Source organism: Oncorhynchus mykiss, chromosome 3 (genome assembly GCF_013265735.2).
Source record: "Oncorhynchus mykiss isolate Arlee chromosome 3, USDA_OmykA_1.1, whole genome shotgun sequence".
NCBI classification, from domain to species: Eukaryota; Metazoa; Chordata; class Actinopteri; order Salmoniformes; family Salmonidae; genus Oncorhynchus; species Oncorhynchus mykiss.
The window spans coordinates 18,185,976-18,208,115 of record NC_048567.1 but is presented as its reverse complement, the minus strand read 5'-3'; the positions used below and the strand labels follow the sequence as shown (position 1 = coordinate 18,208,115).

General features: G+C 42.2%; 2 protein-coding genes across 3 annotated transcripts; one reads left to right on the top strand and one right to left on the bottom strand.

Moving 5' to 3' along the window:
* The first annotated feature begins 1,093 nt into the window (after window positions 1–1,093).
* Window positions 1,094–8,058, top strand: LOC110511774 (amine sulfotransferase). 2 transcript variants are annotated; one of them, XM_036970616.1, is made up of 7 exons: window positions 1,094–1,284; window positions 3,603–3,764; window positions 5,687–5,895; window positions 6,274–6,400; window positions 6,651–6,745; window positions 6,858–7,038; window positions 7,727–8,058. In XM_036970616.1, exons 1-7 carry the CDS (start codon window positions 1,251–1,253, stop codon window positions 7,858–7,860), a joined length of 942 nt encoding a protein of 313 aa, XP_036826511.1. In that variant the 5' UTR covers window positions 1,094–1,250; the 3' UTR covers window positions 7,861–8,058. The 2 variants fall into 2 exon arrangements, with proteins under 2 accessions (XP_036826511.1, XP_021448224.2); XM_021592549.2 differs by lacking the exon at window positions 1,094–1,284 and adding an exon at window positions 1,939–2,414.
* A 2,378-nt stretch (window positions 8,059–10,436) lies between these two features.
* Window positions 10,437–19,503, bottom strand: LOC110511795 (RWD domain-containing protein 1). The gene is made up of 6 exons (XM_021592555.2): window positions 19,303–19,503; window positions 18,799–18,864; window positions 18,471–18,601; window positions 13,417–13,696; window positions 11,413–11,475; window positions 10,437–11,292 (listed from the first exon to the last, which is right to left on the bottom strand). The coding sequence occupies exons 1-6, from the start codon at window positions 19,373–19,375 to the stop codon at window positions 11,180–11,182; spliced, it is 726 nt and encodes a 241-aa protein (XP_021448230.2). The 5' UTR covers window positions 19,376–19,503; the 3' UTR covers window positions 10,437–11,179.
* Between the last annotated feature and the right edge of the window lie 2,637 nt (window positions 19,504–22,140).

The following is a 22,140-nucleotide window of genomic DNA, read 5'->3' as shown; positions in this document are numbered from 1 at the left end:
GAGTGCATCCATGGAGAGACGCCTGGTGAATCTTTGCCCCACACTCTTTCACTAGAAGTAGGAATAGACCGGCCCCTCGTGTATTGTCAAATCAGAAAACAAGACCAAGTAGTTCTCCCCTTTCTCAAACATGAGTCTGGTTACATGGGGAGACATAGAGACCACTGATGATTTAGTGTTGAGTCACACTTTAACCTTCTGTCCTGTTCCAATTGAGGAGGAACATTCCGCAGCTTTTATCTTCTTACAGTATCTGGGGGCCAGGGCCCTCTGGGTACGTGCGGCTTCAGTGAAACAGATACACACACATATACTCTCTCACAAACACAGAAGACACACACCCTCCTGGAAAGTCACCTGGCCACACGATCACTATCACTTTTTAAAGTTGCTGGTGAAAAGGACATTCTGTAATACATATTATTCCCAGGCCACCGACTGGAATGCTCTAATTACTATTGAACTGGTAGGACCGCAGTCTGTGGGTTGGTTGGAGGAACTTCTCTGGTACATTCTTTCCTCCAAGCCTCTGTCCTGATTCCTGTCCATGCCCTCTCAGCAATGTGACAGCTCACCGATAACTGACAGTTGTGTGGATTGCGACTTTGCATGTCCTTATCAGTTCTACTGAAAATACATTTGTATTGTATGTATTGAACATATAGTACTGTCATATTAGAGAAATTGCAAAAACTGGTGAAAGGTTATTTTTATTGTTTATTGTCCTCTAACAAAATATGAGTCCATCAGCAGTATTAGGGTCCATGCATGGCCGGGCAGCCACAACACGTGGAGAGATGGCATTTACCACAACACTTTTCAATCACCATTTTTGATTAAGTTTAATAAAATATATCAACGCAAAACGTTAAAAAGAGGGGGAAAGTGATGTATTTTAGACTGATTTGCCTCGTGATTTGTCAACTCGACAAGTTCTCTATCCTTCACGCTGGAGTGCTGCTACAGGCTCTTTGCATGCCTTAACCAATCACATTCACAGAAATCGCAGGTCACGCGGGCTGGACACAACGCACAAAGCTTACGGCAGTCTCCACTTCCTCTGGTATTTATTTAGCAAACCTGATAACACATCACACTAGACAAGCCAAAACTCTTCCATAAATGTATCAGCATATACACTTAAACATTAGCGATCTGACATGTTGTATTGCATGGAAACAATTTTTTCTTCTTTCAGTATGATCAACTGTAGGCTACTAATGGCTGCAGCTGCATAATCTAGCTTTATTATGCGCCGTCTTTCTGGCCAGGGTAAAGGAAGCGGTAACGTTGTGTATTTATCATCAATTTGTGAGAAAATGTGAATTGGATCAAATGTGGTTTATATTCAAACTTGAACTGACTAGACTACCTAGACCTTTTCAAACCAAAATTATTAACTGGAATTAATTGATAAACCTAACAGACTGAGTCAATTTTAATTAGGCCTAGAGTTGCATAGGGCGGGACTACATGATGCAACAAACCCGCATACAGAAAGCTTTGTCCAATCATGTTGCTTTCTCTGTGTATGGGAAACAACCTTAGTCCTTCTTTAAAATATAATTAATATGTAAAGTACAAGATTGCTGCAGTTTGATAGTGTTTTCATCTTCCAAGGACATTCGTGTTTTTTTTTTAAACCATGTGACCTGATTATAAAAACGGGTCCCATAAAAGCCCATATTAAACCTTTTTACAACAGATTAATCACGTCATACCGTATAAGGTCCTGAGTTTTACCTGGTTAGGTTACCAGAACAGGAAAGAGTACAGCACCAGAATAATTTTTCGCCACACCACTCTAGGACATGTGGTGCTACCTCTGTCGCACAGAGTGGAAAGTGTGTGTGAGAGTGAGTGCGCAACATGTTGACAAAACAATAATGAATTTGGCCTCACAAAAATGTTTCTCAATTAATTTTCTCAGTAAAACAAACTAGTTAAGAATACCAGATTTCCTATGTAGCTTAATCAAAATCGTTATCCCGTTTCTCATCGGTCATGAGGGATGTAAAATATGCCACATTATATGGACTCTGAAACGCTGTGTTTAAAAAGCGCAAATCAATCTGATGTGCGCCCGCGCAGCCTGGTCCTGGGGACAAGGTTACAAAAATTCCCAAATGCTGCGAACGCGCTTAAATTGTATAAACCATCAGTAGTCCTCTAGCACAACATTTAAAAAAACGTGTGTTTGTCTTCTGCGTGTCTTCTATTGGGACAGTAGGGGATATTCGGGGGCGCATTGCACACGGAGCTGCCCGCTATCCATCATAAACCCTTATTTTTGAGAACAGTTGTGAATTGACTGCAAGAAACTCCCCGGGGCCAGGGATTTCATAGTAGCCTACCGCGATTGTGGATTTTGTGACATTGACATACAATGACAACTTCCACCCGTACAAAGACAGGTAGGGAAGGAATACTGCGCGCTCTGTGGAGTTATAGTTGGAGTTCAAATAGGTTGCTATATTGCCTATTGCAGAATACAGTGCCTACCCTTGTATTGCCATTTTATCATGTTACTTGAATGTTATACCAGAATCTGAGTGGCATAGTTAGAAAGTCCTTATTTTTGTTTTATATGCGTAATACATAGGTGTGTAATTATTTGTTGTTGTATTCATATTTGGAACCTCTTGTGAGACATGTTTGCATATCTGAAGTGTACATTACTGTATACAGGCATATATATTATGCACTGTTGCATGCAAGATCTGTCTCACCCTTTAAGCATAGAAAGGATTATAGAGGACCATCAATGGTGGACAATGCTTGAGCTTGATGGACACAAACTAGGCTACTTTTTCTGTTTGTGATTCAGACCAGCCTGTGAACAGAACAACATGCTCTCTGCCCCTCTAGGATTTACAGATAGAAATGCATTGTTGCACAGCAAACCCACTATTTATATTTACTGCAATATTTGCTAGTCCTTCATAGGAATACTTTTTTTGTGCCCAGGCTTTGTTGATAGGTACTTGAGAGTTATTCAATGTCTCCTTTTTGTTAAAGGGGCAAGCTGGGATTGTTACATACATTTTAGGACTGTTGAGTTAATGGCATGTAGCAGTTGCTTCATGAAGAATACAACTTTTAAATGCCTCATGAGCTTAGGTCAACTGTTTTACCCCACCAGAACCCAAAATAGAATCTTGTTTGTAAACAATGTTATTCTAAACAAACCTTATATGGTTTCATAACTATCATGTTGATATCATTAATGGTCAGTCCTTGCATCCATGGCTCTGTTTGTTTACATTTCTCCATCCCCAACCCTCAGCTGTTTACCAGTTGTTTTTCCAATCCCAGATTTCCCCTTTAAACATTTCCACTTGGCTTCCTCCTGGCTCCCTGTGATCTGATAGCTATATAAACATTTGTTTGGAATAACAACTTTATTTACTGGGCTTTTGGGGTGTTTATTTCAGATTTTTGTCTAATCAAGCACAGTGTTTCAACTTTAGATGAGTAGGACTTCGGCCTCGTGCCTTCTCACATGACTGGAGGTGAATGGTTATTCCTTGTTGTGTGTTAATGCTTACACAGATCCAGATTGTTTGAATGAGTGGGCTTTTGATTATGTCTTGTCTTCTCAGATCATTTGGATTCCACTGATCCCCAGGTTCTGGACTATTTGCTGGTTCCTCACCGGAACTTCAACCTGATCAATGGGGTCCACTCTCCCGACGAGGTCGACCAGATCCAGAACTGGGAGATCCGAGACACCGACATATTCGTTGTCACTTATCCCAAGTCAGGTGAGTACTGGAGACAGCACGGATATACTTACCTAGAATACCCAGATTACAGCTTTTAAAGCAGTTTACTGCCTTTAAAACATGCCTGCATAGCTCTTTTCATCTCTTCCTATAAGGTCCTCTAACACAGTTTATCAGCTCAACTGAGTAGATCTCGTTCAGTGAGTTTACTTTGCTTATCTGTTAGTGGGCTCTGTTCTCGACCTATATCAGTCCAGCAGCCCAGATAAGTGAAAGAAATGTCCTAGTTTTTAAACCCCCCAAAATAGTATTTTTTCGCTTATCTCCCTGCGCAGAACCTTGCCTGCATCCTTAAATTAAGTGGAATGCTGCATGCCCAGTTATTCTCCCCTTGGCTGAAAACAATGGTTTAACCAGGCTAGATTAAAGTGTAACAGACACCATGTCCCATAAGCAGTGCAGGAGTAGCACACTGACGGTAGGCAATGTCCACATTCAAATACACTATATATACAAGTATTTGGACACCCCTTCAAATTAGTGGATTTGGCTATTTCAGCCACACCCGTTGCTGACAGGTGTATAAAACAGAGCACACAGCCATGCAACTGTCATAGACAAACATTGGCAGTAGAATGGCCTTACTGAAGAGCTCAGTGACTTTCAATGTGGCACCGTCATAGGATGACACCTTTCCAACAAGTCAGTTCGTCAAATTTCTGCCCTGCTAGAGTTTCTGGTGCTGCTATTGTGAAGTGGAAACGTCTGGGAGCAACAACGGCTCAGCTGCGAAGAAGTAGGCCACACAAGCTCACAGAACGGGGCCGCCGGGTGCTGAAGCACGTAGCACGTAAAAATCGTCTGTCCTCGTTTGCAACAGTCACTACCGAGTCCCAAACTGCCTCTGGAAGCAACATCGGCACAAAAACTGTTCGTCAGGAGTGACATGAAATGGGTTTCCATGGCCGAGTAGTGGCACACAAGCCTAAAATCACCATGCGCAATGCCAAGCGCCGGCTTGAGTGGTGTAAAGCTCGCCGCCATTGGACTCTGGATTAGTGGAAACACTTTCTTTTTTTTAACGAATCACGCTTCACCATCTGGCAGTCTGACGGACAAATCTGGGTTTGGCGGATGCCAGGAGACCACTATCTGCCCTAATACATAGTGCCAACTGTAAAGTTTGGTGGAGGAGGAATAATGGTATTGGGCTGTTTTTCATGGTTTGGGCCAGGCTCCTTAGTTCCAGTGAAAGGAAATATTAACGCTACAGCATATAATAACATTGTAGACAATTCTGTGCTTCCAACTTTGTGGCAACAGTTTGGGGAAGGCCCTTTCCTGTTTCAGCATGACAATGCACCTGTGAAAAAAGCGAGGTCCATACAGAAATGGTTTGACGAGATCGGTGTGGAAGAACTTAACTGGCCTGCACAGAGCCCTGACCTCAACCCCAACGAATACCTTTGGGATGAATTGGAACGCCAACTGCAAGCCAGTACTAATCGGCCAACATCAGTGCCCAACCTCACTAAGGCTCTTGTGGCTGAATGAATGCAAGTCCCCGCAGCAATGTTCCGACATCTAGTGGAACGCCTTCCCAGAAGAGTGGAGGCTGTTATAGCAGCAAAAGGGGACCAACTCCAAATGAATGCCCCATGATTATGGAACGAGATGTTTGACGAGCAGGTGTCCACATGCTTTTGGTCATGTAGTGTAGAATCCCTGAGAAACAAAAGTTTACTACATTTCCCCCCATCAAAATAACCCCTGAATTGTCAGTTAAACAGTGTGTGGCTGTTATCAAATCAAGGTAGTGAGGTGAAAGGAAACTATCCAGTATTGTACGTTCTATGGTAGGACTGACTTGCCATATCGTCCCTGCACAGACAATTCATGTTTAAATTTAATTGAAATGACCTCTGGGTGACCTGTAGTGTCCACTCTGCTGTGATTGACAGGGACGATCTGGATGCAGCAGATTCTGACTCTGATAGAAGCCAAAGGTGATGTCACTCCAAACACAGAGCATCTCAACGCGCAGCGCGTCCCATGGATCGAGCTGATTGGCAGTGAGAAGGAGTTTAACGCCACCCCTTCCCCCAGGCTACGGGTCACCCACCTGCAGTACAAGTTCATGCCGCTCGCCGTCAGACAAAAGAGGGGAAAGGTCTGTGGAGTGCATGGATAATTTTTGTAACACTTGAGTATTATTCTGTGGTATTAGCACTTAGCATAATTAGCACTTTGGTATTGGTGTTAGCCTGCAGGTATAATGCTTTATTACTTGTTATGTATGAGCCTTTATAATGCTTTAAGGATTTTAATATATTATATCTCTATGTATCAAAATACTCTAAATGGTCAGTATACATGCTGATTATAAGTCTTAGAATGCATAATACCTGCAGGCTTTAAGTGTTACCCGAAGTCTATCACTATAAATCATTACTTTCTGAATTACTTTCATTAAAGTATTACTACTGATATTGATCTAGTTTTTTTATAGTCAATCTATTGATATGCAGTATGACCTTGCTTCCCTAAGGTGATCTATGTGGCCAGAAACCCTAAGGATGTTCTCGTGTCCTATTACCACTTCCACAAATATGCAGCCATGCTGGAGACACCGAAGGACTTCAATGATTTCTTTGAGAAATTCATGGAAGGGAAAGGTAAGAAGAATGTGAGACGTTGGTCCTGTTTAAGGACTATGCATGTTGTACATGACGTTCAAAGCCAAGTATTTTTTCTATGGGGAGTTGGCACTAGCCAACAACGCTTTAATTGTGATTATTTTGAAATTAACGTTGTCGAAAGCCTTCTAATCACTTTTGCCTGTAGTATCCTTAGGTTCAGCTGTGCTTTCATGGTGGTAGGCTGGGTATGAAGCATCCATTTGAGTCTTTGCTGTGTGTGTTGCAGTTTTTGGGAACTGTTGGTTTGAGCACATCAAGACGTGGTACGCTAATAGAGACAACATGAACTTCCTGTACATCACATATGAAGAGATGATCAAGGTACCAACAGTGGCAAAACCTACCTGTCCATCTACTTGTCCATCCTGTCCTGTACTCGGAGTTGGCTTGTGAGTTTACATGAGTCTCAAAGCATGAACGGTGTGTGTTGCAGGACCTGCGCTCCATGGTGGAGAGGATGTGCAGGTTTCTAGGGAAGGATTTGACAGAGGAACAGATGGCCAGTGTGGTGGAACACAGCACCTTTAGAACCATGAAACAGAACCCGCAGGCTAACTACAAGACGGTGCCCGACTCTCTACTTGATCACAACAAGGGCACGTTTATGAGGAAAGGTATGCACGTCACACCTTGCAAGTCATAATATAACGTGATAACAGAATGATCGCCTGTGTCCTTATCAATACACTTTGGTATACACTTTGAGGATTTTTTTGTTGTGTGATTCAGAGAGACCATTGCACAAGCTGCATATTATTAAGAGCAATCACAAAGGGCTTACAGTACTATACTTGTAACACCTGGCCCCCACACATTTACACTGAACCAATGTTCCGACAGATATACAACCATCTGGATTATAATTTGTGCAAATCTAAAGGACAATTTAAATTGATAACTTATCTTAACGGGCAATTCCGCCACTTTTCAACCTCATATTAATGATCTCTACTACATATGTGAAAACGGCACGTTAAAAAGCTACAGTCCTATTGTTTTTTAAAAATCTGTCACATCACAGGGTAGGATTAAAAGTAAGAAAAACTGATTTACAACAAGTTTCTAGCCAGAGGGAGGGTATTTTCTTGCTCCCCACATCACCGCGAATCTCAGTGTTGGATGTTATCGGGTAGAACTTTAACCTTAGATGTTTTTATACGAAATGTAGAAATGTGCCATTTTCACATATGTACGTACACTGGTATTGTGCTGGAGATAATGAAAATGACGTTGAAAAGTGGTGGAATTGCCATTTAATACTCTTTTATATTATTGACTGATTTCCATCCACACTCTTGACAGGGACCATTGGGGACTGGAAGAACCATTTCACTGTTGCACAGAGCGAGAGATTTGACAGTGCCTTCCAGGAGAAGATGTGGGACCTGCCCCTCTCCTTTGTGTGGGACATAAATGACGTCAATAGTGCCACGTGATGACATCATAGTCACGTTTTTCAGGGATTTTTTAAATCCTTGGGCGGGCCCCCTAAGTATTTTTTGGGGGTCACCTACAGTGGGGCAAAAAAGTATTTAGTCAGCCACCAATTGTGCAAGTTCTCCCACGTAAAAAGATGAGAGGCCTGTAATTTTCATCATAGGTACACTTCAACAATGACAGACAAAATGAGAAGGAAAAAAATCCAGAAAATCACATTGTAGAATTTTTTATGAATTTATTTGCAAATAATGGTGGCCTCATCTTTTTAAATGGGAGAACTTGCACAATTGGTGGCTGACAATACTTTTTTGCCCCACTGTAAGTCCAAACAGTGTAAAAATAACAGCTTTTTTTTCAGGATGGAAAAATGCTTTCAGAGTTAACTTAAACGACTAAATGACCTGTATTTTTTATTTTTCCACAGCATTGTTGAATACTTGTTTATAATGTACAGAATGTGGGCATTTATCCCTTTATATAATAGAATGTGTTAGTTCTCAATCACCTAAATAAAAGCTAGACTTGAAAAATCCCCTAACCCTAGCTGTACAGATTTTATGTTTGAGCAAAAGAACACAGAATTAGCCAACTCAAAATCCATAGAATTGCAGGAAATTTGCTTTAATACTGAAAATGTTTCTCGGCTCCGTGGCAGAATATGTAGAATCACAGGGAAATTGCTTTTAAAACGGCAAAGATGAGGGCCTCTAAAATTGACCTCTGCCACGTCCACCACCTAAGCCTATTATTGATCCAGAAAAAACCCTGCCTAGTTACCCTAGAGAACTTAATAAGATAGTTATAAGCTATACTGAACAAAAATGTTTCATAAGTTGAAATAAACGATCCCAGAAATTTTCCATAGGCACAAAAAGCTTATTTCTCTCAAATTTTGTACACATGTGTTTACATCCCTGTTGGTGAGCATTTTTCCTTTGTCAAAATAATCTATCCACCGGTCTCAAGTTGAGGGTGTGCAATTGGCATGCTGACTGCAGGAATGTCCACCAGAGGTGTTGAATGGTAATTTCTCTACCATAAGCCACCTCCCCTGTTTTAGAGAATTTGGTAGTATGTTCAACTGACCTCACTTCAGACCACGTGTAACCATGCCAGCCCAGGACCTCCACATCTGGCTTCTTCACCTGTGGGATGGTCTGAGACCAGTCACCTGGACAGCTGATAAACCTGTGTTTACACAACCAAATAATTTCTGCACAAACTGTCAGAAACCGTCTCAGGGAAGCTCATCTGTGTGCTTGTTGTCCCAACCAGTGTCTTGGACCTGACTGGTTTGGCGTCATAACCAACTTCAGTGGGCAAATGCTCACCTTTGATGGCCACTGGCACACTGGAGAAGTGTGCTCGTCACAAATTAATCCCGGTTTCAACTGTACCGGGCAGACGGCGTGGCGTGTATCAAGTTGTGTGGGGTTTGTCAACGTTGTGAATAGAATGCCCCATGGCGGGGTTATGGTATGGGCAGGCATAAGCTTCGGCCAACAAACACAATTACATTTTTATCGATGGCAATTTTAACGCAGATACCATTACGAGATCCTGAGGCCCATTGCCATTCATCCGCCACCATCACCTCATGTTTCAGAATGGTAATGCACAGCCCCATGTTGCAAGGATGTTCACAATTCCTGGAAGCTGAAAATGTCCCAGTTCTTCCATGGCCTGCATACTCACCAGACATGTCACCCATTGAGCAGGTTTGGGAAGCTCTGGATCAACGTATGACAGCGTGTTCCAGTTCTTGCCAATATCCAGCAACTTTGCACAGCTATTGAAAAGGGAGTGGGACAACATTTCAACAGCTTGATCAACTCTATGCAAAGGAGATGTTGCTCTCCATGAGGTAAATGGTGATCATACCAGATACTGACTGGTTTTCTGATCCACGCCCCTACCTTTTCTTTTGAAGGTATGTGACCAACAGATGCATATCAATATTCCCAGTCATGCAAATCAATAGATTAGGCGTAATGCATTTTTCAATTGATTGATTTCCCTATATGAACTAACTCAGTAAAATATTTGAAATTGTTGCATTTATATTTTGGTTCACTGTAGTAGCTATCAATCCAAAATGTATCTATAAAACGATGTAAATTTTCTATTTGGAGGGAAAAATAGTTTGGCAAGTGTACAGTAACTTCTCATGCGCTGTACCCACATGGTTTCAGTCAGTTTTGAATGTGTATAAAAAAGTATTAAATGTTTAAAGGATTAAAATACATTAAAAAAAGCAATTGTCTTGACTCATTTTAGCTGTATGTGATTGAATAAGGAAACAGTGAATTCAACCAACAGTGTCTTGAAGGTTTTCTGTAACAATGTGCTGCTGCCCTCTGTGGGCCAGTCAGGGTTTCTACAACTGCCTTGTGAAATCCAAGCCGACAAGCACTTATTCCCTATTTCACATTATCTAAATGAAGTGATGACAATGTGAAGTCTTTAGTCCCCCACATCCAAGAAAAGTACAACACAAAATTCATAGAAATGCAAATTATAGATCTTTCCTTATTGAAAGCAAGTCTATGAAGCAGTAGATCTGTGCTATTTCTATGCTTCCTGTTTAAGTTTAATTATTGCATTTTTCAGTTTCGTACACCAGTTTATGGAAGAGACATTTCACAGCAGTTTAGATGGTACAATGATTCTCTACACTATACTTGCTTGTTTTGTCACAAACTGAAATTAAGCAAACTAGAATTTTTGCAACCAGGAAATGGCGGAGATTTCTGCATAGTGCATCTTTAATGGCATCAGGGTATAAATCAATTCATTGACCAGGGTGTATAAATGCCTTGAGGTGATTGTGTTTACAGCCAACTGGAGTTATAGTTCATGTCTAGAACATAAATGTGGGTGTTATTGGATGTCTTTCTTCTCTGGGCTTGGTTACATACAGTGACTTCCCTTCCTGTGATGATACCCTCCTGTTAGTATCGATTGCATTCAAAGTCGTAAATATTACAGTCGTGCTGCGCATCTCAGAAGAATTCTATATCAAATTGATGTCATTCCTGAGATGCAAAACACTTCTCCAGGCGTTGAGGGATCTGAATCTGTGCAGCACAACGTGACTGCAATAAAGATGATCTGGGACCGGACCTGGTTTCAAATACTATTTGAAATCATTTCAAATGCTTTCTTCTGGGCTTGATTGAGCTTGCCAGGCACAATGGAACCAATAAAATAGTCACAACACTGCAATCCCCACCGATCTGGCAATCCAGGCAGGCTAGAGCAAATGCTCAAAGTATTTTAAATAGTATTTGAAAACAGGTCTGCCTTCTTCCTCGTTCAGTCCTCATCACTGCCCAGTGCCAGAGGGTCAAAGTCAGGGTCGTCTTCATCCAAGTCGAGTTCCTCAAGGTCCTGGAAGAGGGACTCGTCCACTTCAACACTGTTTCCAGCTGAAAGGGAGGGAAGAGCAAAGTTATTGTACAACCTTTTACAGATCCCCTCGCTAATCTCCATACTTCTCTCCAATCAGACATGCACACACTACAGTTGTATCCCTCCGCTATACTTACAATCTTCCAGGAACTGTATATCTGATGTGTCAAGATTGTGATCGGTCTCAAATAGCTTTTTTCCTGGTAGAGAGAGAAGAAAAAAAGTGTTAATGTACAAATGTCAAGACGTTCAACCATTGAACCCTGTCCAGCCCACCATTTGATACCTCGCTTTACATGCACTGACAGCTACATTGGTATGTGTTCATATGAAGTCCTTCTGGGCAAACTCCCTCTACCTCTGTAGCATGCTCTCCTTCACCACTAGCAGTTATCAGACATGGTCTTCAAGGTGTTTGCTACCTAAAGTCCCTAGGGTTATTACCAAGTTAAGACTACCGTTTCCTACTGTGCACTAGAGGCATGTGATTAACTAACCATGTTAAGGAGTGTAAATGTTGCCTGTAGGCCGGATCGTGTTTTACATTTTGTAATGTTGTATTGACTGCTGCCTTTTTCTTGGCCAGGTCTCCCTGGCAAAAGACTCAATGGACATATTCTGTTTAAATAAAATGCAGAAACTTTGGTTTAAGTTCAGACTGTACATGTTGGCAGAGATGTAGCATCCATGTTAGGGTTGAATATTTTCCTGGTATTTTACAAATGTTCTATCCCGAGAATAAATCACTTTTCTTCCAGTAACCTGGTATTTCCCACCAAAACCAGAAGTGCCATTCAAAAACATCAAAAAGCATATAAATAGCCCCGTCTGGATTTGTTTAGAGCTTTGATTGAAAATTCAAGCCTGATGCTACCTGAGCCTGATGCTACCTGAGCCTGATGCTACCTGAGCCTGATGCTACCTGAGCCTGATGAGCCATACATTAAAATAAATTTAATGAGCAGCACGTGGCCTGCAAATTTGATTGAAATATAATAGGGTCCGTTTGTATAATTAGTAGGCTGACGCGCGCATATATATACACACACACACCTTTTCATAATATTTCCCCAAATGATAACCTACCTCTTTCTCTATTGTTGAAAGCGAGGAAGGAATGAATCAACAGTTAAATAAGTTGTCATCATTCTGAAGACATCCTTGAATAATACAGGACTAGAATTAGATGCAGAAGGCTTTCACTTCTCTTCACGAAGATTGAATGGTTATGGGTCTGAACAAATAACTGCTATATCCTACTGGCATCACACATGGACTTATTTCAAACTACCCGTGAGTTTTATTGGCTGCTGTATTCAACTTTCAGCAAAAAAGAGCTTACGTCTCCGAATAGTCTATTGGTATAAGAAATGCTACGAAAAATAATGTCTAGCTTTTCCTGCATGGGAAAGGAGAGAGGCCAGGGGCGGACCGATGCATGCTTATTGCGCAAGACACAGAGGCTATAAGTTAGAAGATTATTATGCATAACCCATCATTAATTAGCTAAATATAAGGCTAATACTGTGTTGAATTTATGACCAGAAAAGGGTAGGCTAGGACATCTATTTTGGATGCAATTTGAATGGAGTTCAAGATGAGAGAGAGAGAGAAAGACTGCGAGAGAGTGCAATGATATTCAAGTGATAGGCTGTTTTAAAACAGCAGCTGAAATAAAATTTAAAAAAATAGGGTGACCCCTGAAAGCCAGATGTTGATGGGTAAATTAGACCTAGGTCTTTATATTACTGTAGCATAGACTATGCTGCAGCAAATGTCGGCCTACCTATCACTAGAAGAACATTTACCATGATGAGATGATAGGTCTACATGCACTGTGAACTGCTCTCCATACGGAGATGGGTTGTCTGTCCCCACCCTGAACACTGAGGAGTTATCATACAGAGGCCATAGAGAAGACTGATTTAGACTTCGCATATCACTTAATAGTTCCATTTCACGCCAAGCTGTTATTATAAATAATATAAAATAATGTACCAGTGTCTCAATTATTTATCCTGGGAAAAGGGAGTGGTTTTGGGCTGTAAATCCCAGTAAGTCTCAGTAACCAGGTTCCCATTATTCAACCCTAATCCAGATGGTTGGGGATGAAGAGGGGTTTGGGGGTGGTATAGACATACCTGTGAGTTTAATCTTCCCAGCCTGCTGCTGCTCCTCCTCTTTCTGCCGTTTCCTCCTCAACTCAGCCATCTCCAGCTCAAACTTGGCTTTCCATGACAGGAAGTTCTCGATGGTGACCACTGTTCCTTGGAAGAGCACCTTCTCAGCCTCCTCCGCTGCCTCCTCTTTTCGCCTCTTCTCTTCCTCTCTTCTGTTTATCTCGTCGACTAATTCATTCAGTTTGTCCTGAACTGCTGTAACTAGGGTGAATATCATCACCATTCCTAGGTTTTCCTCAGCCTAGAAAAATAAAAACACAGACGTAAGCCCTTTCATTGCGGAGTAAGGCTGAATAGACAGACGGAGAGAGACAGACGGACAAACAAACATACAGAGCTGCAGTAAGGCGAGGATGGTGGAACAGACAGACTGTGCGAGAGTAAGTAGGGCTGTCAGCCGGTGATTGTAAAGCAAATAACTGCCGGCCTCACTCACGGTAATTGACCTTTAATTAACACATTTAGCATCTCCCGTCTTCCACACACAGCCTACAATCCACTGATGCAGACCTTCAGAACTACATTTTTAAAAGTATAATATGTATTATAGCCTTCACCATCACAATAAATCCATTCATTTTAGACAGGTCTAAAGAAACATGACATGAAGAAAATGTAGTCTATTTCAGAAGAACAGAATAGCATACTCTGCATTGTCCTTATGTTAGGCCCTGATCTGGATATGCCATATGGCTGTGGGTTTCTGTGGGATTTTTTAATACATTCTAAGGCTGCATGACACGACTAATGATGATTTGAAAAAAGTTGCATGAAAGGCATGAGCTCCACTTTTTTTTGTTGCGTAGGCTGTACACACTTCATTCTCTTTCACAATTTGACAAGCACTTGTTAATGCCTCGAATTTCCCAACTGCACCCGTGTGGCCATAATGCCCCTAAAAAAAATCTATGCCTTCTGTGGTCAGTGGCCGTTATACCCTTGGGCTGCATATAATAATTATGATTCCCTTTTACCGGCTGCGTGCCGAAGCACCTCTTCGCTACAAGTGAAGACAGACACCTGGGTGGGACGCAACTGCGCGCATCCTTATCGAATTCCGAGAAGCATATTGAAGATATTGGAAGAACTGTCCACATTTACTTTTTGTCAGCCAACAAGATGAGTAGGCCTAACGAACAGCAAAAGTACTAGCAAAAGCACTATGTCAATCTACTATCCCCCATAGTACAAAAGTTGACCTATTCTGTGCAAGAAATAAATATTCCATAGTCCGGGACAGTTGTGGGATGCAATAGAGCCCAAATTAATACAACCACTAGCTTAAAAAAACTGTTTTACGCAATGAGCCTAACGCAACAAATGAGAACATTTAGCTTAAAAAGGCTATTTCTTCACATTATAAGCGCAGCAATGCACACGGCAAATGTTCCATTAGCAGGGACAAAAAACCTCCCAAAAGTGAACTCAAATACAATCATGCATGTAATGCTTTTATTATAAAGGTGCATTTTTACGTGGTGAAAATTATCTTCCCCAAAACTGAAACTCATGCGTTGCGTTGTGTATGTATGCCAGTTAGGGTCTACACCCATTGTAAAGCAGATAAATGTGCTTAATTTTAAGAAGTTATTAAGGAGCCTTTTGGTCCTAGACTTGTTGCTCCAGTAGCGCTTGTCGTCTATGACTTGGGTGTCTGGAGTCTGACAATTTTATGGGCTTTCCTCTGACACAGCCTATTATAGAGGTCCTGGATTGCATGAAGCTTGGCCCCAGTGATGTACTGGGCCGTACGCACTACCCTCTAGCGCCTCACGGTCAGATGCCATACCAGGCAGTGATGCAACCATCAGGATGCTCTCGACGGTACAGCTGTAGAACCTTTTCCCCCTCTCCTGAGGGGGAAAAGGTTTTGTTGTTCCCTCTTCGACTGTCTTGGTGTATTTGGACCATGATAGATCGTTGGTGATGTGGATACCAAGGAACTTGAAACTCTCGACCCGCTCCACTACTGCCCCGTTGACATTAATGAAGGCCTGTTCAGCCCGCCTTCTCCTGTAGTCCACGATCAGCTCCTTTGTCTTCCTCACATTGAGGGAGAGGTTGTTGTCCTGGCACCACACGGCCAGTTCTTTGACCTCCTCCCTATAGGCTGTCTCATCGTTGTCGATGATCAGGCCTACCACTGTTGTGTCGTCAGCAAACTTAATGGTGGCGTTGGAGTCGTCATTGGCCACGCAGTCGTGGGTGAACAGGGAGTACAGGAGGGGACTAAGTACACACTCCTGAAGGACCCCAGTGTTGAGGATCAGTATGACAGATGTGTTGTTACCTGCCTTTACCACCTGGGGATGGCCCGTCAGGAAGTCCAGGATCCAGTTGCAGAGGGAGGTGTTTGGTCCCTGGGTCCTTAACTTAGTGATGAGCTTTTTGGGCACTATGGTGTTGAACACTGAGCTGTAGTCAAAGAACAGAATTCTCACATAGGTGTTCCTTTTGTCCAGGTGGGAAAGGGCAGTGTGGAGTGTGATTGCATCATCTGTTGGGGCGGTATGCGAATTGGAGTTGGTCTAGGGTATCCGGGAGGATGCTGTTGATGTGAGCCATGACCAGCCTTTCATGGCTACACACGTGAGTGCTAAGGGGTAGTAATCATTTAAGCAGGTTACCTTCGCTTCCTTGGGCACAGGGACTATGGTGGTCTGCTTGAAACATATAGGTATTACAGACTTAGTCAGGGAGAGGTTAAAAATGTCAGCGAAGACACTTGCCAGTTGGTCCGTGCATGCTTCGAGTACATGTCCTGGTAATCCATCCGGTCCCGCTGCTTTGTGAATGTTGACCTGTTCAAAGGTCTTGCTCACATCGGCTACCGAGAGCGTTATCACAGTCATCCAGAACAGCTGGTGCTCTCGTGCATGCTTCAGTGTTTCTTGCCTCGAAGTGAGCATAAAAAGGCATTTCACTCGTCTGGTGGGCTCGCATCTGGGTTTCCTTTTGTAGTTTTCAAGCCCTGCCACATAGGAGTGTCAATCTTAATCCTGTATTGACGCTTTGCTTGTTTGATGGTTCATCTGAGGGCATAGCGCGATTTCTTATAAGCGTCCAAATTAGTGTCCCGCTTCTTGAAAGCGGCAGCTCTAGCCTTTAGCTCGTTGCGGATGTTGCCTGTAATCCACGGCTTCTGGTTGGGATATGTACGTACGGTCACGACGTCGTCGATACACTTATTGATGAAGCCGATGACTGAGGTGGTATACTCCTCAATGCCATTCGATGAATCCCGGAACATATTCAAGTCTGTGCTAGCAAAACAGTCCTGTAGCGTTGCATTCGGGTCATCTAACCACCTTCATATTGAGTGAGTCACTGATACTTCCTGCTTTAGTTTTTGCTTGTAAGCAGGAATGAGGAGGATAGAATTATGGTCAGATTTGCCAAATGGAGGGCTGGGGAGAGCTTTGTATGCATCTCTGTGTGTGGAGTAAAGGTGGTCTAGAGTTTTTGTCCCTCTGCTTGCACATGTGACATGCAGGTAAAAATAAGGTAAAACTGATTTAGGTTTGCCTGCATTGAAGTCCCGGGCCACTAGGAACACCGCTTCTGGGTGAGCATTTTCTTGTTTGCTTATGGCCTTATAATATTGGTTAAGTGCGGTCTTAGTGCCAGCATCGGTCTGTGGTGTAAATAGACGGCTTTGAATAATATAGATGACAACTCTTGGTAGATAGTGTGGTTTACAGCTTATCATAAGGTACTCTACCTCAGGCGAGCAATACCTTGAGACTTCTTTAATATTAGACATCGCGCACCAGCTGTTATTGACAAAAAGACACCCACCCCTCGTCTTACCAGACATAGCTTCTCTGTTCTGCCAGTGCATTGAAAATCCCTCCAGCTCTATATTATCCGTGTCGTTGTTCAGCCACAACTCAGTGAAACATATGATATTACAGTTCTTAATGTCACGGATAATCGTAAGTTATCAATTTTATTTCCCAATGATTGCATGTCAGCAAGTACAATTGATGGCAGTGGGAGTTTACTTGCTTGCCTACAGATTCGCAAAAGGCAGCCCGATCTGCATCCCCTTTTCCTCTGTCTTTTTTTCACACAAATGTCTGGGATCTGGGTCTATTCCGGGGGAGTAGTAGATCTTTCTCGTCGGACTCCTTAAAGGAAAAAGCTTATTCCAGTTCATGGTGAGTAATCCCAGTTCTGATGTCCAGAAGTTATTTTTCGGTCATAAGAGACAGTAGCAGCAACATTATGTACAAAATAAGTTAAATAAAATAGCACAATTGGTTACGGGCATGTAAAACATAATTCACAAGTGATGAGATATCATTCACAAGTGATGAGATATCATTCACAAGTGATGAGATATCATTCACAAGTGATGAGATATCATTCACAAGTGATGAGATATCATTCACAAGTGATGAGATATCATTCACAAGTGATGAGATATCATTCACAAGTGATGAGATATCATTCACAAGTGATTGGCTAATATTGTCACCCATCACACTATTCTTGATTTAATCTAGTGTTTACATATACTAAATAATGTGAAATTTGTTTTGATTTGGAATTATGCACCTGTCTCGAAACAGGGGCAGCGGGAAAAATATATGTAACCTATGCACTTAAATAGCGAATGGAGGACGCTTTTCCCGTGGTTCATTTTCATGCCACCCAGGTAGGCTATACTCCTGTTTTATAGAGAAGCAATGTGCTTAACCTATAGACCATAACCTATCGAAATGTTGAGCAACATGAGCTCACGGGGTCTCATGAAGTGTTTGATTTGATTTCCGATTACATTTGCATTGATGTCAGAGTGACTTGAGGGACAATAGAGTGCAGAGTACAAGGCAGTTATCAAGTTTGATAGGCTACTAATGACCATGAGCAGCATCAGAGCTTGGAGAAGCCTAATTACAGTGACTAAACGGTCACATGGAATTTGACTGCCACCATGACTCGGTGTGGCGGTAATACAGTCACCGTAACAGCCCTATGAGTGAGTGTGTGTGCACATGAGTGTAACAGACCTGCTGCTGCAGTAAGGTGAGGATGCCCTCTGCATCTGAATCCTCCAGGTTCTCCTGGGAGTATATCTCCCACAGCGGCACCTCATCGGGATATTTCTCCACATAGGTGAACTGTAGCGTCACTTCAATCGCTACAATAACACAGAGGCATTAGGTTAACAAATAAACAAACAAACAATAAATGTAGTAAAACCCTAGCCAGGTCCCAGATCTGTAAATGCTTTAATTAGCCAACTCGACTGACTTGTCATATGGGACCAGGCTAGTGTAGCACAGCAGATCTACACAAGACTCGGGCAAGAGAGTGATAGGTTAGGTTACTGCTTACTTTCATCGTTTTCCCCTGCGTCTGATGTCACAGTGATGGTGAAGCTGGTGGGCACCTCTGATAGCACTACAGGAGGGCCAAAACAAATATTAAAGTCAGCACAGCAGTCACATCAGTGTTATGCAAATTAATGAAAAGCAAACAGTTCGAACAGAAAGTGGATCCCCGTTGCTCTAAAATTATTTCACTATTGAAAAGTGGAAGATGTTAACTATGATCAACTCACCTACTGGAGAGCCTGAATGGTAAGATGTGTGGCACTGTCAGTGCAGTTGAGTTTGTTTAGCTAGCTAACAGTGCAGTGGCACTGACTAACTTTGAGTGTGGTGATCGAGGGCGTTTCATTATGTGATCGTTAGCTAAAACAATTTCTCCTAGATGTTGCGAGTTGTTGGCTTGCTAACTAGCTAGCCAGCTAAATTGGCACCACAATGCTAACCTGAGTTAGCTAGCTAGCGTTCTCCAGCCTGGAAACCAACCGAGACAGACTCGCAGAAAACTCACCTGTAAACGAGTCCGGGTAAATTGACTCTATAGCTTCCAGCTCGTTTCGCTGCTCCTCGGCGTAATCTGTCATTTTCTTCTACTATGGTCCATCAATGAGCTAGCAAAGTTATCCAACTGGGCACAGACGTGTGCGTGCTCGAAGCAGAAGGGCCCACCAAAGATGTTTATAAAACCGAGATAAACCACAGCTTGTCGTTTCCAATGGGAATAAATTAGTCATAGTGGGCAGAACAAGCAAGGAGGCGGGCAGAGCCAAGCATGTGCTAGCGAAATCCTATTGGCGCGTTCTAGTATATTTGGGCATATTTCCGTCAGGAAACGCCTACTCTGTGAAGTGCACGTGTGCAATAACTCAATTCGCCTTTGCACTCCTTCTAAACAGCATGATTTTGTAAAACAAAGTGCGAAGTCTACAATACTTAATCAGTTCTGTTCATAACATATTCTAGTTTTTGGAACAGAAAACTGCATTGAGATCAAATGTTTAATTTATGAGAAGATTTGCAGAATATCGGCCAAAATACATCTCGTTCCATCTTCTCCCACTGCGCGCCAGTGGGCTTCCTCTCACTACTACATTTGGTAGTGAGTGGAAACGCCAACCGGATGCTTCACATTTATGCATCCACTGAAATATCTGTCTGTGGGCCCACTGTTGATCGACTACATCGGCAATCCTTTTTAGTTCTCACTCTGAATCACAGAAGGTTGGTTTGACAATGTCTACTAAATCGAATGACTAATTATGCAATTATATCTATTAAATACAGATACATTTTCCGTTCAAACCTCTTAGGTTATTATCTACTCATTAGTATTATTCGTTCGGTATCATGTATGAAATATTTTATACTTTTCTTCAATATATTATTCTAGTCTAGTAAATTCTTAAAGGGCCATCGACATTGGCCTTTTCCTTCATACTGTAGTCATTGGCCTTTTTGCAATTGGTTTGCTCAAGTCCTGCATCCTCTCTCCTCCATCCTCTGCAGTGGTGTAGTGGAGGGTATACGCTGTATTACCATATACACACTTCTTTTTCAGTGTGCATTGGGTATACAAAGTAATGGAGGGATACGCCTTATCAATTAATAAAGCTGATCCAACAGATCAGAATGTTTAGCTTATAATGTTGATACACTATTATTCTTTCATATTTTAGGCGCAGCAATGTGCACACAGCAGTAAGGCCTACACGCAAATGTTCCTAAATACAATTAGCAGGAAAACACCTATCTTAAATGCGCACATTGACAGAGATTCAAATATCCATTCGATATTTAGAAAGAGGGGAGATCTAAAGATGCAGCATCTATCATGGGATGGGTTTCTAATATGACTAGGATAATGCCTTTGGCTGCTAGACAATGAAAGAAAGTTGAAAGAAACCACAGAACAGCAGAACGCTATGAGGAAGTCTTTATAAAATGGTTGCCTCCATGTTTCTATGGTGGAATTTTGGCTATAGGCTACTTTGAAGAAAGGTAAGACCTGCTTCATAATATGAAGTAAAATGTCCAGGTTTCAAACAATTAAGGAACAGGGAAAATATAGCGATGCTAATGATAGGCCTAACTGTCTTCTGGTAGATGGAAAGGCTTTCCCAAAAACTAGCTACAAAGTAGCCAATGGCAGAATGATATCATGATTATTTGCATCAATCTAGTGGTCATTTGTTTTGCAAACTCCATCTCATGTGCTACAGAAACAAGCTAGCCAAACAGTGCTAGGTGCCTGCACACTTGAATTAAAGGGTAACTACACTCAGAAATAAAACATTATTAGATTTAAAACTGGTTTCATGATGTGGTTTAAGCATTGTTATGGACTTAGAACATTCAATTTTGTGGATTTTCTATTACGAAAATATGACTTTTCACAGAACCCTGTGAATTTCTGATTCAGATGACAGCCTAATTGCTTGGATTGGCCTGACTGTGAAAGACCAATATGGGATTTATAATTTGGGACAAAATTTGAGTATACCACCTCTATACCACTGGTCCTCTGTCCCCTCCGTTTAAAAAAGGTCAAAGGTGTCACGCCCTGACCTTAGATATCTCTGTTTTCTATATATTTTGGTTAGGTCAGGGTGTGACTAGGGTGGGTACTCTAGGTTTTTGTATGTCTAGTGTTTTTGTATGTCTAGGGGTTTTGTATGTCTATGTTGGCCTGATATGGTTCCCAATCAGAGACAGCTGTTTATCGTTGTCTCTGATTGGGGATCATATTTAGGCAGGCCTTTTCCCACTTTCTGGTGTGGGATTTTGTCTACAGTTACGGTCGGTCGGTCGGTCGGTCGGTCGGTCGGTCGGTCGGTCGGTCGGTCGGTCGGTCGGTCGGTCGGTCGGTCGGTCGGTCGGTCGGTCGGTCGGTCGGTCGGTCGGTGTTTCGGTGAGTTTCAGTTGATTAAAAATATGTGGAACTCTATTGACGCTGCGCCTTGGTCTCATCATTTCGACGAGCGTGACAAAAGGAGGAGGAGAGGAGGCAAGGAGAGGGAACGTGAACGGAAATGTGCTTGTTTGAAATGGGACAGTCCTTCTCCACTGCACGTCATCAGGCAAATTGCGTTTACAGGGGGTGGAATCGTAAAATAAATGTGTAAAGTGATAAAAACAAATTTAGATAGCTGTGCAAGCCATTTTAAAGATAAAAGGATAAGCAGCATATCGTTTTTAAACGTTTACATGCTTTTGTCCTTCGAGAAAACAATAGCTGATTCAAAGGGGGTTGGCAAATTTCAAAACTCTTCCGCGAAGGACTACAGATAGGATACACATGACTAACCTCCGATGAAAGGTGGCTATCGAGAAGAGGAGGACACTCTTCCAT

What these genes read in the sequence shown, in the direction of transcription:
- LOC110511774 (XM_036970616.1), top strand. Translation starts at nt 1,251, where the DNA reads ATGCGCCGTCTTTCTGGCCAGGGTAAAGGAAGCG. An exon ending in TGGCCAGGGTAAAGGAAGCG is followed by an intron (nt 1,285 to 3,602) that starts GTAACGTTGTGT and finishes TTGTCTTCTCAG; the next exon opens with ATCATTTGGATTCCACTGAT. An exon ending in TCAGACAAAAGAGGGGAAAG is followed by an intron (nt 5,896 to 6,273) that starts GTCTGTGGAGTG and finishes TGCTTCCCTAAG; the next exon opens with GTGATCTATGTGGCCAGAAA.
- LOC110511795 (XM_021592555.2), bottom strand. Translation starts at nt 19,375, where the DNA reads ATGACAGATTACGCCGAGGAGCAGCGAAACGAGCTGGAAGCTATAGAG. An exon ending in TCACCTTACTGCAGCAGCAG is followed by an intron (nt 13,697 to 18,470) that starts GTCTGTTACACT and finishes TTATTTTTCTAG; the next exon opens with GCTGAGGAAAACCTAGGAAT. An exon ending in TATACAGTTCCTGGAAGATT is followed by an intron (nt 11,293 to 11,412) that starts GTAAGTATAGCG and finishes CCTCCCTTTCAG; the next exon opens with CTGGAAACAGTGTTGAAGTG.